The 15,097-nt window shown below is 47.9% G+C and overlaps 1 protein-coding gene across 8 annotated transcripts in view; it reads right to left on the bottom strand.

Moving 5' to 3' along the window:
* The window catches only part of P4HA1 (prolyl 4-hydroxylase subunit alpha 1), a 28,150-nt gene that overhangs the window by 12,838 nt on the left and 215 nt on the right, over positions 1–15,097 (bottom strand). For 3 of the 8 annotated variants that reach the window (XM_039706711.1, XM_039706712.1, XM_039706718.1), the window contains exons 2-8: positions 10,393–10,509; positions 9,502–9,598; positions 7,664–7,815; positions 6,829–6,966; positions 4,901–5,140; positions 3,928–4,118; positions 3,140–3,316 (exon numbers count right to left, since the gene is read on the bottom strand). In XM_039706711.1, coding sequence (XP_039562645.1) covers positions 3,140–3,316; positions 3,928–4,118; positions 4,901–5,140; positions 6,829–6,966; positions 7,664–7,815; positions 9,502–9,598; positions 10,393–10,480 — 1,083 coding nt within the window. In that variant the 5' untranslated portion in view covers positions 10,481–10,509. Of the gene's footprint in view, positions 1–3; positions 75–3,139; positions 3,317–3,927; positions 4,119–4,900; positions 5,141–6,828; positions 6,967–7,663; positions 7,816–9,501; positions 9,599–10,392; positions 10,510–15,097 lie in introns of all 8 variants that reach the window. The other 5 variants (XM_039706714.1, XM_039706715.1, XM_039706716.1 and 2 more) reach the window with 3 other exon arrangements.

The raw sequence follows: 15,097 nt of genomic DNA, 5'->3' as shown, positions 1-15,097 counted from the left end.
TACCTTTTGCTAATTCTGTAATGTGCCGTCTCCAAGGCTCCCGTTATGGGGTTTGAAATGGTGGCTCGCCTCAGCTGTGAAGCGAACCATCAGAAGTTGCATTACAAGCACAATCTGCATCCCAGCAATCCGACCATTCAGAAGCCTGGCATGGGGACAACGCCACCGCCCCCGCTGCCACCGGGGCTGCAGGGCCACAGGGAACCAGGGGAGGCTCCAGCTTCACTAAAAGAAAGGTTTCTGGTTTGGTTTTTTAAGGTTTTCCATAAGTCCTGGGGTCCGTAAGTTCAGTGTCTGTAGCAAGAATGGTTGTCTGAATAAAGCAAACTAGAGCAGCTTGGATTTCCTTTGTGGTGAAATGCTCTGGGAGCAGCACAGTGCTGTGGCATGGGGACAAGTGGGGCTTTGTTACACTGTCCTGCCCCTGCAGAGGAGTTTGACAGGTAAATTCAATCCAGCCAGTACCATTAGCCAAAGGTGAATAAACCATTCCTTCTGGGTCCTTCCTGTACCAAAAGCAGCACTGAGCTCCTCTGAGCTCTCCAACTTCTGCTTCACCCATGGTCACATTTACAGAGTGGGAACTCCTGGCTCAAGGCTTTCCTTGCCCTCTGCTGTGCTCCATTTACCTCATGCCTTCCCATCTGTGTTAATATTCCACCTCAGAACCTCACACGTGCCCTTTAGCTTGGTTCATGTACTACCAGACACTCTCCATCACTCATTACAGGAAAGGCTGGGATGCAGGCCCCAATTTTTGCGAAAGGCACAACGTCATGCCAACTTCCAAACAATCAGAAGCATTTCTCCACTGTTAAAATAAACTAAACAAGCCAAGGCCTCTCCATACCCACAAGAAAGGACACTGGGAGCTCCCAGTACACTGCCTCTCCTCTCCTCCCATGCAGACACATGCAAAAACAAGGCACAACTACAATTCCAGTGAGACTGCAGAACTGAATAATGAGGCTGCATCCTGCCAGCACGGCAGGAGGCTGGGCACAGCTCAGCCAGCACTCTCCTCCCAGAGGATGGCAGCATCCCAGGCAGCAGGAAGGAGGAGATGACCTTTAGGTCTCCAAGAACAAAATCCTTTTGCTGCTGAGCCGCGCAAGGCCTCAGCCACAGGGAATATGGGAGCAGTAACTGCATACAGATGCTCCTGCCTAAAGGTCTCCAAGTCTTTGCCATGAACTCAGTGTTTGACAGGAAAACAGCGACCTCAGCAAGTTCAGAGCTTACAGTCACACATTTACAGTTTTCTGCTCTGTAAAGCAGTGGTCTGGTCACATTCCACAGGTGTGGAATGCATCACACTGGAGCAAAGGAGCTCCAAAACCTCCAGACCAGCAATGGGGGCTCTGATTTTCAGCCCTGCAGCAAAGCTGCCTGCCAGGGCAGCAGGAGGAGATGCCTCACAGGTAGGTGGAGGGAAGAGCTTGCTCTTCCTGCTCACAATTCAGAAACCTCAGAAGAGAATCACAGAATCACTGAGGCTGGAGAAGACCTCCAAGATAATCAACAATCAACTCCAGCCTCTGATCCATGCCCACCTTGCCACATCCAGCCATTCTTTGGGCACCTCCAGGGATGGTGACCCTGCCACCTCCCTAGGCAGGCACTGCCAAGGCCTGACAAACTCTTCAGCCAAGAGATTCTTCCCAGTGTCCAACAGCTCAGGCTTTAGGGAGCTTTAAGATCCCCTTCAGGCTCCATGGCAGGCCAAGGACAGCCTCACTGCCCAGCTGCCCATGTACAGCCACAGCTCTTGGCCAAGCCAACAGCTTCTCCTGCACTGAGTGCTCTTATTCCCCTGGTCTCCATCTGCTCTGCTCATTCTGGACAAAAAGCTATTTGGGCCAAAAGCAAAGGAAAAAAGCAGGAAAATTACATTTCTATGAGTTTAAGTCTTATTTTAGAATTGATGGAATTATAAATTAATTTAACTAACTGCATCTTCAGTGTACATTTGTAGATGTAGAGTTGCACCAACTGGATACAGGAGGTAGCTCCATCAGTTTGCTGTTGGCCTTGGACACTCCTGTTTTCTCAGACAGTCGAGCTGCCCTGGATTATTCCCCTCTGAGAAACAAGAACCTTTGCATCCAGTGTCTCAAACAGGGTTGATGAGCCACCATTGTCAATAAGAAGGCAAAACCCACCAACCATGTCCTGACCTCTTAAAGCTCTTTCATCTGCAGGCACCTTCCAAGCCTGGAGACAGTGATGGCCTCAGGTTTAGCTTTTATATTGGTCACATTCTGTGCTGCTTTAGTGTGTGGGTCTGAGCTTCACATTAAGGGATGGTGAGCTCTCTGCACAGAGCAGGGAGACAAAACAATTCCTGCTCTAGCTGGGCATCAAGGACAAATGATCCAGATCTCAGCCCAAGAGCACAAATGTGAGCTGAAGAGAGACAAACAAGCAGGATGGGACTGCATGGGCTAAAGCTGGAATTGGACAATTAACTCCAATATGCAAATGGAGGAGAACTGATCAAAGTGACAGACCCCGTGACTGGGTATCCATTTTGGGACCATTTTGGTTCATCCTGGGTGCAGCCCTGGCTGGGCTCTTGTGCTGCCCAAGGTGGATCCATGGAGGCCTTTTAATAAACCCCTACTTTATTCTTTAGTTCTGTCTGGTCTCTGTTCTAGGTCAGCCTTCACAAGGCATCAACAGAAGCCAGTCTTATACCAAAATGGGGAATATAACCATTTTTTCTTGTCTGTACAATAAGGTGGCATTCCAGGACCAGAGGAGTGGCTGCCTTTCCCTTCCAGACTTCAAGAGCAAAGAAACAAAAGCAGAAAACCAAACACAAGTCAGGAATACTCCAGTCCACCTTCACTGTTTTATGTTTGTTCTCTGTTGGAGAACATTCTCCTCCCCATCCAAACCAGCAGAAATTGTGTCTGCTGGAAGAGCCTGACAATCCTGCACTGCTGTGACCTGGCTCCACTCATCACAGAGGATTCCCAGTCTCCTTCCAGGGGCGTCACCAAGAGCTGCAAGGTGAGGCAGGCAGGGTGTGAGCTCACTGCACTGCTCCCTGCACTCTGGAGCAGCCAGCCACTCACACTCACACCGAGCACACGAGGGGTTGCAGGCCCCAGAGGCAAGGAAGGTGAGCATTTACCCTGGGCTTTGCCAGCTCCTTGACGGTCTCAATCTCTTCGTCGGAGATGATGTCCAGGAAGCGAACGATGCGGGGCTTGTCCCACTCGTCCTCCTGCTTGACAGGGCCCAGGATGTACCTGGGGTTCCTGTTGCCGTCGTAGTAGCGGCAGAAGAGCCTCTTCTGTCTGCGGGGAGTCTGGGGAGGCACAGCAAGGGGCACTCAGAACTGCCACGGGACACTGGCATCTCCAAGGGCAGAACACGTGTTGGACACACAAACAATTCACTCTCCCCACCTCCTTATGTGACAGGTTCAAGAGGTGATTTCAGTTTGAGAGGTCAGTGCTGTCTGCACTTTAATGTTGCTGTGCAGTACTTCAGCAAGCATTGCTTTACACAACCCTACTAAGATAATTTCATCACTAAAAACAACACCCCAGCTGATGCAACTTCTCTGCTCATCTAGAATGAAACTATTCATTGAAGTCTCACAGAGGTCTGGTGCTATGCTAGAGAACTGATTGCAAACTACTCAAACTACTCTATTTAATTGTCTGTAACTCCAGACTTCCAGCATCCTCATTCAATTAATTACACAGATGGAGCACATCCAGGACAGCCAGCAGTGCCTGGGGCAGCGTTACTTTCTGTCTACTGAACAGGCCAAAGGGGGAAGAAATCCAACACATGATCCTCGGCTCTGCACACTCATCCAGCTGCTCTAACAACTTCCTTGCTTGCACACCACACACAAATTCCTGACATTGTTTGGTTTCAAACATTTGAGAACAGTCTACTCCACTTTACCATTTTGAGCCCCTCCCCACGGCACAGCATTTCGTACTTCCTTCTCTCGGGCAGGTAATCCTTTTTCTTAACCTCAGTTTCCTTCTCCTGCTGCTCTTCTGAATCCGTGCTGGACTTGTTTGCTTCTTTTTCTTTAGCCATGATGTATTCAAAGTATTTCATGTTCCCGTTTGCTCTTTGATGTTCAGGATCTATGGACAGAGAAACAGACGGGGATCACTGGCGGGGTTCCAGCCCCTGAGGAATCATCCAGAAGTGGTTAGTTATTCACAGAAAGCAAAGGAAACAGATGCACACCACTGCTTCTCACTGCACATGGGGGTCCCAGCACTGAGGAAAAGGGTTTGGCCACTCCAGCCCATCTCACTTCAGAGGGAGAGACAAGGGAATGGGATAGGGAGAGAGCTGGCACAGCATGACTGGCTGCAAACCTGAAACTACCCTGGTGGGATTTAAAATTTATGGTGACAAAGCTTTTTAACTTACAGAATTAGCTTCAGTTTTTAAATAAGTAGCTTTTGCTACATTAGGGTTAGTTCTGAGCTTCCCAGAGCATCCATTACATAGTCAGTCAGTAGAGTATTTACAGGAGAATAAATGCTTTCATTTTTCATGAAACAGACTCTTATCTCACTGTCATGTATGCTGTATTTCTTGCTTTTACAAGTATTTAATCTTCAGCATGCTGAATTTTTATTTAAATCATCTGCAGAGATTTCAGTATCACCAATTTAGTTTCAATTTCATTAATTTTGGTTTTGCCTCTACTTAATGGGAAGCAATCTCAACCCAAAGGAAAGCAAAATGTAGGGAGAGAACCAGATTTCAAACAGGTAAAGGGACAGAAGCCATGAAAACCCTTCAGTACAAAGGAGCAAATCCCCATCTAAAACGTAAAACCACACTTTGCAGATGCATACAGGAGTCAGATCTCAGGACAAACCCAGGCAGAGCTGTGTCCCTGTGCCCTCACCCAGCTCCAGGAGGCGCCTGGTGAGCGCCATGGCCTTGCCCAGGTCCCCCTGCTGGTACACAGCATAGCTCAGGTAGTCCAGGATGTAGACTTTGTCTGCAGAGGACACTTCTCCCTCATCCAGCTGCTTCAGGGCTTGCTCCATCCACAGCTCTGTGTGGTAGTAGTCAGCCTCTGTGTAGGCAATCTTGCCCAGCTCAAAGCAATCTTCAGCTGTTAGGAAGGATTTGTGCTTCACACCTGGGTGTTTAGAGCAAAACAAGGAGTTTACACAGGGTTCCAGACCTGTCTCTGAGAAACATTTATTTCTCATTCCTCATAGCAGGGTTTTATTTCTGGTCTCCCACAGCTCCCTTCTGCAGTAGCTGTTTGTTGGAAGTCTCTAAGCCTGTAAATTCTTGGCACACAAGCACTCAGATGCAGCTTTCCACTGCCAGAGTACCAGGGAACAGCTAAATGTCTCTACCACTAGAGAAAATTCAAATTAAACAAACCCTGCTTCCTCAAAACTCCAACCACTTCCAGCAAGAGCAAAAATAAGGCAAATTTGAAGTTTCAGAACTCTGTTTTGAAGGACATCACATTATCACTTCCAAAATGTTACTGAACCACGACTTGTTAGTGACAGCTTGGTGGGGGAGGAAAAGGAAAACATCAGGGAGTAAATTCCCAGCTGCTTGGGATTTTTTTCAAGTCAGTCATTTTTAGAAACATTTTAAGTGACCTCTGAAAGATTAAAGCACTAGTAGGCAAATTGCAGATTCCTATTTTTGCCTCTGGAAATACAGGCCCTATGAAAAACCAAATTTAATCCTGTAAAAGTGAAACAGGACCTGCCAGTGTTACAGCTAGAATTACATCCCTGATTACATCTTAACCCCTTCTGAGTTTCTAACAGCAGCTCTGCAGTGCTCAAAGAGGGCAGCTGCTCTGCTGTCCATTCCTGTGATGGGCAGCAACTGCAGCTTCCTCAATCTGCAAACCCTCCAAGGACACAATAACTTGGCAGTAGATGAGGTTCTGGACCAAATGAAATTCCCTGAGAATGAAGAAAAGGAGCACAAACAAGTGACCACATGGGCAGTTCCCCTCTGGAGCTCTCCAGAGTCCAAGCTATTCTCTTGTATCCTCCAGAACTTGCAGGTTCTGCCATTACACTTCATTGCACACAGTCTGGACAGCTCATTGCTTCAACAGCAGCAAAACCTCCCCTTGTATTTCTGGGCTGTTTGAAGAAAACAGCAATGAGCTGCTCATTGCATTAGGAGGAATCTGTAGGTCCTTGAGCAGGTCTTGAACCAAACCCAAAAGCAAGGTTATACATCATAACACATAAAGCCAATTACTCTTAATTTTATTAGGCATCTGACCACAATGAGCACTTGCAAAAACAAGATGGATTGTACAGAGCTGATTTTTTGCCAGCTGGCACAGGACTATTTTTGAAAAGAGGAAACAAGGAAGACTCAGCAGAGAAAGTTTCCTGACAAAAAAGAGAAATTGTGTCTTCTCCTGCACAGAGCAGCCTGTTAAAGATCAGCTCAGGCAATGCCACACAGGCTCAAGTCTGTGTATGCACCACCTTCAGCTCTTCAGTTTGCACAATCCCTGAAGTTTAAGCTCAAAAGAACTTGTTAAAATGCATAATGTTGTACAAAAAACCCAGGCATCTGCCAGTGCAACACAAGGGAAAAAACCCACACAAGCAAGATTTTATTGCTCAAACTATTAACACTAGATTATCTTACCATAAGTAGAAAAAAGATACAGATTTCAACCAAAAAACACTTTTTTCATTCATTTTAGCCAGCTCAACCCCCTTCCTAATGCTCCCTTCAGGCTGAGCAGTTAAGCAAGGTGGAACAGAGCAAACAATTTGCAATCAGGACATTTAGGAAATGGAGATAACAGCCACGGATGGCTCTCACCTGGCAGGTTCCCTCTGGAGAGGGTGTCTGTGTCCAGGTTGTAGGTGTCCTGGAGCCTCAGGAGGGCCTTGGCTGCCCCAGTCTGATCCTCATCGTTGGGGAAGAACTGCCTCTGGATTGTCATGTTGGAGATAAAGCCTGGCAAAGGCAGGGAAACACGTGCTCACCTCTGTCCTGGGAACTGTGTGAACTCCCTGCTCCAGGGAGAGCCAAAATCCACCTTCACACAAGCCTGACCTGAACTCACAGCACAGGCTGCACAGTTTGCATTTGCTTTGTTTTTGTTTTTTTTTTTAAAGAAAGCAAAGGAAAAATCAAAAATAAACACTTTTTTTTCCCCCCACCCATTCAGAAGGGCTCAAGACACACTGGTGCAGATTTCTGGCTGGCAGGTGCAGAGCCTTGTTCATTGCCATGTTCAGCCCCTGTCACAGCAACAGGGAAGCTGGGTGTGCTCAATCCTTATCAGAGACTAATCCTGTTCTTTTTGAAAGCTCTGCTTTCTTATAATTCCTAACTACAAACCTCCATCTGGTATTAATTAGCTGTTGAGACAGTCTCCCAGGTCCATTATAACCACCCTGGCTTCCTTTTGCTAAGTGTCTTTCACAGTCAACTATTTCATGTCCTGCTCCTTGCTAAAGAGCTTCCACTCTTGCTGAAGAAAAGAGGCAGCAATTAAGTGTTTACTACACTAATTCAGATTAGTTCACAAATGCTCAGTCTCAAAAGCAGATTTGCAAATCTAATTCAAGCCCTGACATGTGAAAGGCAACAGCCAAGTACCTGCAGTGAGCCTGTGATGCTGGATTTTGCTGCAGGCACACACACTCACCATCTGACATGTCCTTGAGGACCAGGCTCTCCAGCTCACCCCACTCTGTGTTGAGCCTTTTCATCAGCTTGAATGCATTCACAGGATGGCCCAAAAAGCCCTCAGGGTCTTTTGTGGCAGTAGCTGTCAGCTGATCCAACTTCTCTGCCCATCTAGAATGAAAATATTCATTAAAGTCTCACAGAAATCTGGTGCTGTGCTAGAAAACTGATTACAAACTACTCAAATGTCTTCACTAATAAAAAAGCCAACTAAAATTGCAAGCTTTTGCATTATCTATATTTAGAGCTCTTCTAAAAGGAATAAGAAGGGCTACTTCCTTTTCCTTTACTAAATCTTCTTCCTCAGCTGCAGCCCAAATCTTGTGCTGCTCTTGCAGCCCTTGCTGGAGCTCTGCTGAAGGAACTCCTTCCTACAAACCCCAAAAGCACAGTGCCAGCACTTCCATTGTGAGCTGCCATGCAGGACTAAACAAAAACAAAGCTGTACCCACATTTTCAATCACCACCTTTTCCCCCTAACAGTTACAAAAAGGCAGTTCAATGCTTGTCTCACATTATTTTAGGGTGAGACACCATTGCCTCTCTCCACAAAGCTCCTTTCCACATGCTGAAAGCTTGGATGAAGCAACATCAGTGGTTCTCACACCCCCAAATGAGGAGCCCAGACCCAGTTTCTGGTGCTTCAGCTCCAACTCAAACTTCTCTAAGTACCACAAGTCATTCACAAACCCAAGGTGCCCCAAAACAAAAGAAAAAATAAATAAAAAAGGCAGCTGTACAGCATGAAGAGGTGCAGCAACACCCTGCAATCAGGGTAAATTGATGTTGAGGAGCCACACCCCACAGAGAATCCCAAGCTCAGCAGGAAAGCAAATCCAGAATCTGCAGCCTGGAGGGAGCTCTGCCCATCAGCTGGAGCTCTCCTGTCCCAGGATCTGGTTTGCCTGGATGCAATCTGCAGGCTGTGCCTGAGGCAGGGAGGTGCCTCTGCCTGCATCTCCTGCACCCTGACAGTCCCTGGGGGCTTTTCCAGCAGCCACAGCAGTGAGGGGCTCCCTCCAAACCAGAGGAGCTGCTGGGGACCAGCTCCAGCTCAGAGCAGGACTGAAAGAAACCAACTTCACCCTGTGCCCTGCCATGGCTCAGGGTCAAACCCTCCCAGCATCTCCCACTGCAGGAGCAGCTCCCAGTACCCTCCAGGTGCCAACAAACAACGCTGGCATTTTTTATCCAAGGGTTTTTAAAGGCTCAGTGACAGTCATTTCAACTCTCCTGACCTCTGATAAAATGAAAACAGAGCTGCAACACTTCTGCAGGGAGCTGTGTTTACAGGCTCTGGGAGGCCACACTGGCACACTCCTGTGTTAATTTGTAGCTGTAAAGAATCTACTTGTAACATTCCAAACCTGGCAGCAATTCCAAGTGACAAAGAAGGATCTTTCTTCCTGCTCAGTGGAACACCAGAAAGTAACATGCAAAAGCTAAGACAAAAACCACTCCTCCATCTAGAACTGCTTCAACACCCTCTAGACAGATTTATGCATATTTCTGAAAGGAAGGAAAGCATCCTGCTCAGTGATAAAATATGTTTATTTCTAGCTGTGATCACATCTGACACATTGGGCTCTGCTCCTCACATGGTCAGGTCTCTTCTTATTTATGCACCAAGCAGTGCTGAAAGAGAACAACTTACAACAAACACCCAGCAAAACCTGTTATTGTGAGCTTTGCCCCAGAGGAAAAATTCCACAAATTTAATCAGCCTTAAGGAAGCACTTTTTGCATAAGGGTGGGCTCCAATGATTGACCATTAGCATTATGACACCAAGTGCTTACTTTTTGATCTGCTCCAGCTTGCTTTCCTCTGCCTTAATGTAATCTTTGAGTGACACAACCAGGTCTTTTTCTGTATTAATTAAGTCTGTCATATGACCTAGAAAAAAAATGAGTTTGGTGAGTCAAGGAGAAACACAAACCCCTGAGAATTAAAGGCATTTTCCTATTTTCTACTTCCCCAAAAGTCCTTCTGTATTTGCTTAAACAGCCCTGAAGGAGTATCTGAGTAAGGCCTTTTTTTTTTTTTAAGGAGAAAATCTCCTGCTGGACCAAGCTTGTTGCCATGGAAATTAATGTAATACTGCATATTTATTATTAGAACTAATTTAGGATTCATTTGGAAAAGGAAATAGTTTGCCACAGAGTAATCTTTCATCCAAGCATACATAATGTAGAGCAAATAAAGAGAAAGCTACAGCTACACACAAAGCCTTTGTGTTTGATACACACCACTGATCCAGGGCTTTATTTTTAAGATTACATCCATGACTTCAAGGGGTCCCTGGTATTAATTAATAATTGCTTCACCTCCTGCAAGCAGGCAGCTGAAGTGGTTCAGTGCCCACCAGAGCCCAAGGGTGGGTCCAGGCATGCTGCACCATTGTGTGCCCTTGGCACTGCACCACCTCCTTCCACCTGTGTGCAGCACCAAACTCTGCTTCAATTCCAACACCCTAAGAATAAACAGTCCTTACAAAGCCCAGCCTGGCTCATCAGACCACCCCTGGACTGACTTAAAGCCCATTTCTCCCCAAAGAAAAGCCAGCAACGTGCTACGTGCTAAGAACTAAGTTTGTACCAACTAGGGCCTTGGATGATTAACACATCCTTGCAGAATGAGGTTCGGGGGCTCTCAAGAAACTCTTTTGGCTACACCAAAGCAGTTCTCACCAATGGAAGTGAAGAAGTCCGTGTGGGCACAAGAGAAAGGCAGCAGAAATCCCAGGGCTAGGGCACACCAAAGCTTCTTGGAGGCCATTGCTCAACAGCTCTCACCTCACCACACACCTGTGAGAGAAACACAAAAGAGGTGAAAATCCCTGCTCAGCAGGGAGGGGAATGCACCTTCAGAAGGGACAGCTCAGCCTCCTGGGCCTGAGGCAGCAGAACCCTAGCAGCCTGAGCAGCTCCCACAGACCAAGTCCCTCCTGCTGACTTTTATACCTGAGGAAAAAAGAATAGCTCAGGGACAAGGTGTTCACCAGCACTCTCCTTTTTGGCATCTAAGTCATGCTGCAGGTAGAACTGTTTTGCAAAAAGCACTGAAAGAAACCATCAAACACTGAAAAAAGCCTGCAACACCAATTTAAAATAGTCATTATCAAGTTCATCCACTCAATGGGAAAAAAACTTTCCTTTTTTCAGTCAGAAAGGTGCCAGTGGAGCAGGTCTGAATGAAACCCTACATGAGCAGTCCAGAGAGGGAGCTCTGTGCACGCTCCTGCTGCCTCCATGGAGCCAAGCTCCACACCTGACACAAAAGGCAGCTCTGTCTGTCCCTGGATCCTGGCTAAGCACTCACTCTTTCTGCAGGGCCAGCTGCCAAGCTCAAGCCTTTCAGGATGCTGATCCCTCCAGCAGCCCAGCATTGCCTGGCTCCTGCATACTTTAGGAGTAATTATGCTGTCGTGGAATTCACAAGGTTTGCTTTTTTTCCCCCCAAACAAAAGCTTAAACTTTCACATATTGTATCTGGTCAGGAAAAAAAATGAACTCCAGTGTGTGGACTAACAAATTGGTTTGCAGCTCTTCCAACAGCACAGCTAATGAAGAAAAGACCAAAGGACAACAGCAACAAGCTCAGCTACAGGGTAGTTTGGGAAGAAGGTAGCATAACCTTAATCAAGCAAACAACACAGACCCAGGTGTGGTATTCACACAGCAAATGTGCAACCATGGCCAGGGAGGTTCAAAAGTGACACCCAAAGAAAAACCATCCCAAGCACGGTGGGATTGACAGGAACACACCCCTGACTCTGGAGGGCAGGATCTCTCACAGTGCACCCGAGGGTCAGGAGGCTGCTCCCTCCTCTCCTCCCACCTCCAGCTCTGCAGGAGAGGCACTGGGGTTTGGATTTCCTCTGGGACCTGCCTGTGGGACAGGACCAGCACAGCTCCACTGGCACCAAGAGGAGCAGCAGGAAACACGAGCCCAGAAAAGCAGCACAGCCTCCAGCTCCTGTAAAGCACCCAAAATCTGCACAACCACAGCTGAAGGGCTGATGCATTCTGGCATTGCCTTCTGCCTGTGAGAGTGACAATTTGGACAGGGAAGCCTCCTGGAGTGCCCCTTTCCCCCTCACCAATGCTCTAAAGCAGCCCTGCTGCCCACAGCAGCCTTCCTCACCTCCTCCTCCCCACAGGCAGCCATCAGACTGTTTCAAACACACCTAATGAAAACCCACTGATGTCCCCCTCCATTCTCACTGAAAACACCACTCAGCTCCTGGCTCAGCCTGCAGAAAGCCGAGTGCCTCCTGCTCATTCAGCCCTCGAGCCAATGCACCGTGAACTGGTGACAGAGCACAAACAGCTTCACTGCACCGTAAATATTTGCCAATTTTATCAGCACTGGGAATGCACTGAGCTATTTGTTTACTGCACTCAGTGAAACACAAGAGAAGCTTCAGAAAGTTTCCTTTCTTGCTGCATTAATCAAGATGAAACTTTTTAAAACCACAAAGAAAAACCAATAAACAAAATCACCAAAAAGGTGAAGAAAACAATGTTTCCTCTCCACCTACTGCTCTTAGTGAGTGTTCCATCTCAGTTTTCCTCTTCTCCAGCTGCCTTTGCAGCCTGCTCCAACACCAGGCTCCTGCAAACACTGTTGCAACCTTTATTGCCACCTCTTTATCTCCACAGGCACACAGCAGCAGTGACTGGCAACAGCCACAAAAGGCAACGAGGGCATTCCAAGGAGATACAAGCACAAAGTTTCTCACACTGAGGCACCAGAAGAGGCTGCCCAGAGGAACTGGCTCTCCCATTCCTGGAAGAATTTCAGAAGGAGCAGAGCTTTCCAACCACTGCAGCAGGACCAGCCACAGGTTCCCAAATCAAAGCAAACATAGCTCAGTTCTTATAGACACTGGAAATCTCCCAGACTCACGGGCTGCCAAGTAAGTAGGCTTTAATTTCTTCCCATTGGTGACATGAAGTAAAACAAGATGAAAATCCTCTCTTCATTATTCCTGTCAGTCTAACCCTCCTCCTCAGCCGTGTCCCACAAAAATGGCAATTGAGCAGCCGGGGGAGGAGGGGATCGGTGCCCACGCAGGGAGGGGGAGTGCAGCTGACAGCTCCAACACAGGAGCTCCCTTCCCTGCCTCCCCTGGGAACCAGCACAGCACCAGCAGGGGAAGGGGGAGCAGCACAGAGAAAACAAACACATGGACACAAGGGAAACAAAGCAGCAAGCAGAGCAGTGGCACTGCCAAGAGCAGCACAGACCCTCTGAGCACACAACAAACACCATCTCATGTAACTTCGAGGGGTTTTCTGGGGAATTCCCAGAGCTCAGCTCTGCTTTACAAGTAGAAAGATGCAAGCAAAGACACACAAGTTCATCAGACAGTCCCACTGCTCATGACCAGACTGGAGATGCTCACTAGCCAAGTCTCCTCACTGCCAGCTCCAAGCTCCCAGGTGCTTACCAGGACCGAGAAAACAGGATTAAAAATGGAAACTGAGGGGCTACTCCATGGAATGGCTCTAATTCAGTTCCAAACCAGCTTCTTTATTTAGGCTAGAAGTAACTGGCCTGCTCAAGATGAAGTCCACTGCAGGGCCAGGAGACAAAACTCTATCACCAAGATCCTCAACTTCTGATTAAAAATGGGTCCATTCTCACAATCCTTACTGGACCCCACTGTATGTAAAAATAATAATAAAACCCCTTGACCAGTTAAGCTGAGCTTAGGGAAAAGGCAGAAGATGGAACCAGGAGTGATAGCTGCCTCTCCTGTCTCAAGGACAACCCAAGCTACAGTCTCATGTGACCAAAAATACTACTGAAAAGGAAAGAACTTTCCCAAAATAAGTACTGAGAACATTTAGCTGTCATCTTTGCTTAAAGGTCTCACAGGACAGAAGCACCAGAGTCCAGTTCCCAAGTCCTCTAGCATGTTCAAAGGCTGTTTTAAAATTAAGATCCAAGCAGGGAGAGAAGAAAGATTTTCTACAATTGCTGCTACCAAAAGAAGAGGGTGCACTTTAGGCATCTTTTAACGACAAAGTTACAATATTTTATATACATGAAAAATGTAACATAATAAGAGATGAGACTCAATTTCAAGGCCTATCATTTGATTCCAAGCTGGGGACAACACTCATGGCTGAATACAGAGCAGTTGGGTTTGCACACAGGGAACTGAAGTGAGTTTTCCCTTGGTTTCCTCCAGACTAAGGAGGAATGGACACAGCCCTCAGAGCCCTCCTGTCTGACCTTCCCAGGCCAAGACAAAGAACACTGGGGATGGAATAGAGCAATTATTTTATTAGACACAACAGGCAGGAGGCTATCCTTCTGCTCAAGGATTAGCTGAGCAAATACAGAGATATCCAGGAACATTCGCAGATATTGAGAGTGATTATAGAGAAAGCAGGACAATACCAATGATCACTTGGCATTTTTCTTTTAAAGAAAAAAGTATTTCCTTATCTGTATCAACCTCAGCATGAAGGCATGGTTTTCCTGCTATAAACCCCTGCTTATCCTCACTCCTTCCAAAGCGTAACTCGCCACCTGTCATTTCAGTTTGCCAAGCTGCACTGGGCACTTTGCCCCAAAAAAATCACAGCTTTAAACGCTGGATTTTAAAGCCATTCATTATGGAACAGCATTTAAATCTGCACAGGTCAGAGAGCTGGCTCGGGAAGGAAAACAAAGAGAAAGTTAATCAGCACTGGTTGTGTCAGCACATACTTCAGAAGCAGTGCAGAGTGCTCCGGGTCAAATCAGTGTGGTCCAAGGCACTAAAATGAATCCAGAAGAGGTCCGAGGTGTAGGGCAGTGGGACAGAGAACATCCCTGTCCCCGAAGGTCAGCCTGTGCTTCCCAGACAAGCCGGGATCTCATTGCCTTCACTCTCTGCATCCCGAGCCAACAGCCCCTGGCGCTGTGGGGAGCGGCACTGATTTACTCCTCGTAACCGAGTAAATAAATGCCTTTCATTCACTAAACCTCCACTCGTCGGTAGGTGAACGCTTGAGCACCCCGCATTCTCCTCTCGCTGAAGGCAGCGCTCCCCAGGGCGCAATCCCGCACGCAGCTCCCGCCCAGCAACTTTCCATCGCTCCCAGCGCCGAGCCGCTCCCGCGGCCACCGGGCCCGCCCCGGCCCCGGGGACAGCTGCGAGCGGCGGGACCGGGAGGAGGCACGGCCGGAGGAGGAGAGGGAGGCGGCGGTGTTTAGTCTGCCAGCCGCGGGGAAGCCGGCGCGCCGGCGCCCTCCCGCCCCCCTCCGGAGGCTGCCGGCTCCCGTTACGTAAGGGCCGGGAACCCCGGCCGGCAGCGCCGGGACACCGGCCCCTCACCGCGGGGAAGGCGGGGGGCGCCGGAGCGCTGCCACGTATCGCCCCCACCCACCGCCGCC

Source organism: Passer montanus, unplaced genomic scaffold, assembly GCF_014805655.1.
Source record: "Passer montanus isolate IOZ18808 unplaced genomic scaffold, ASM1480565v1 scaffold196, whole genome shotgun sequence".
NCBI lineage: Eukaryota > Metazoa > Chordata > Aves > Passeriformes > Passeridae > Passer > Passer montanus.
The sequence above is the reverse complement of the archived record's forward strand: the minus strand, read 5'-3'. Positions and strand labels throughout refer to the sequence as shown.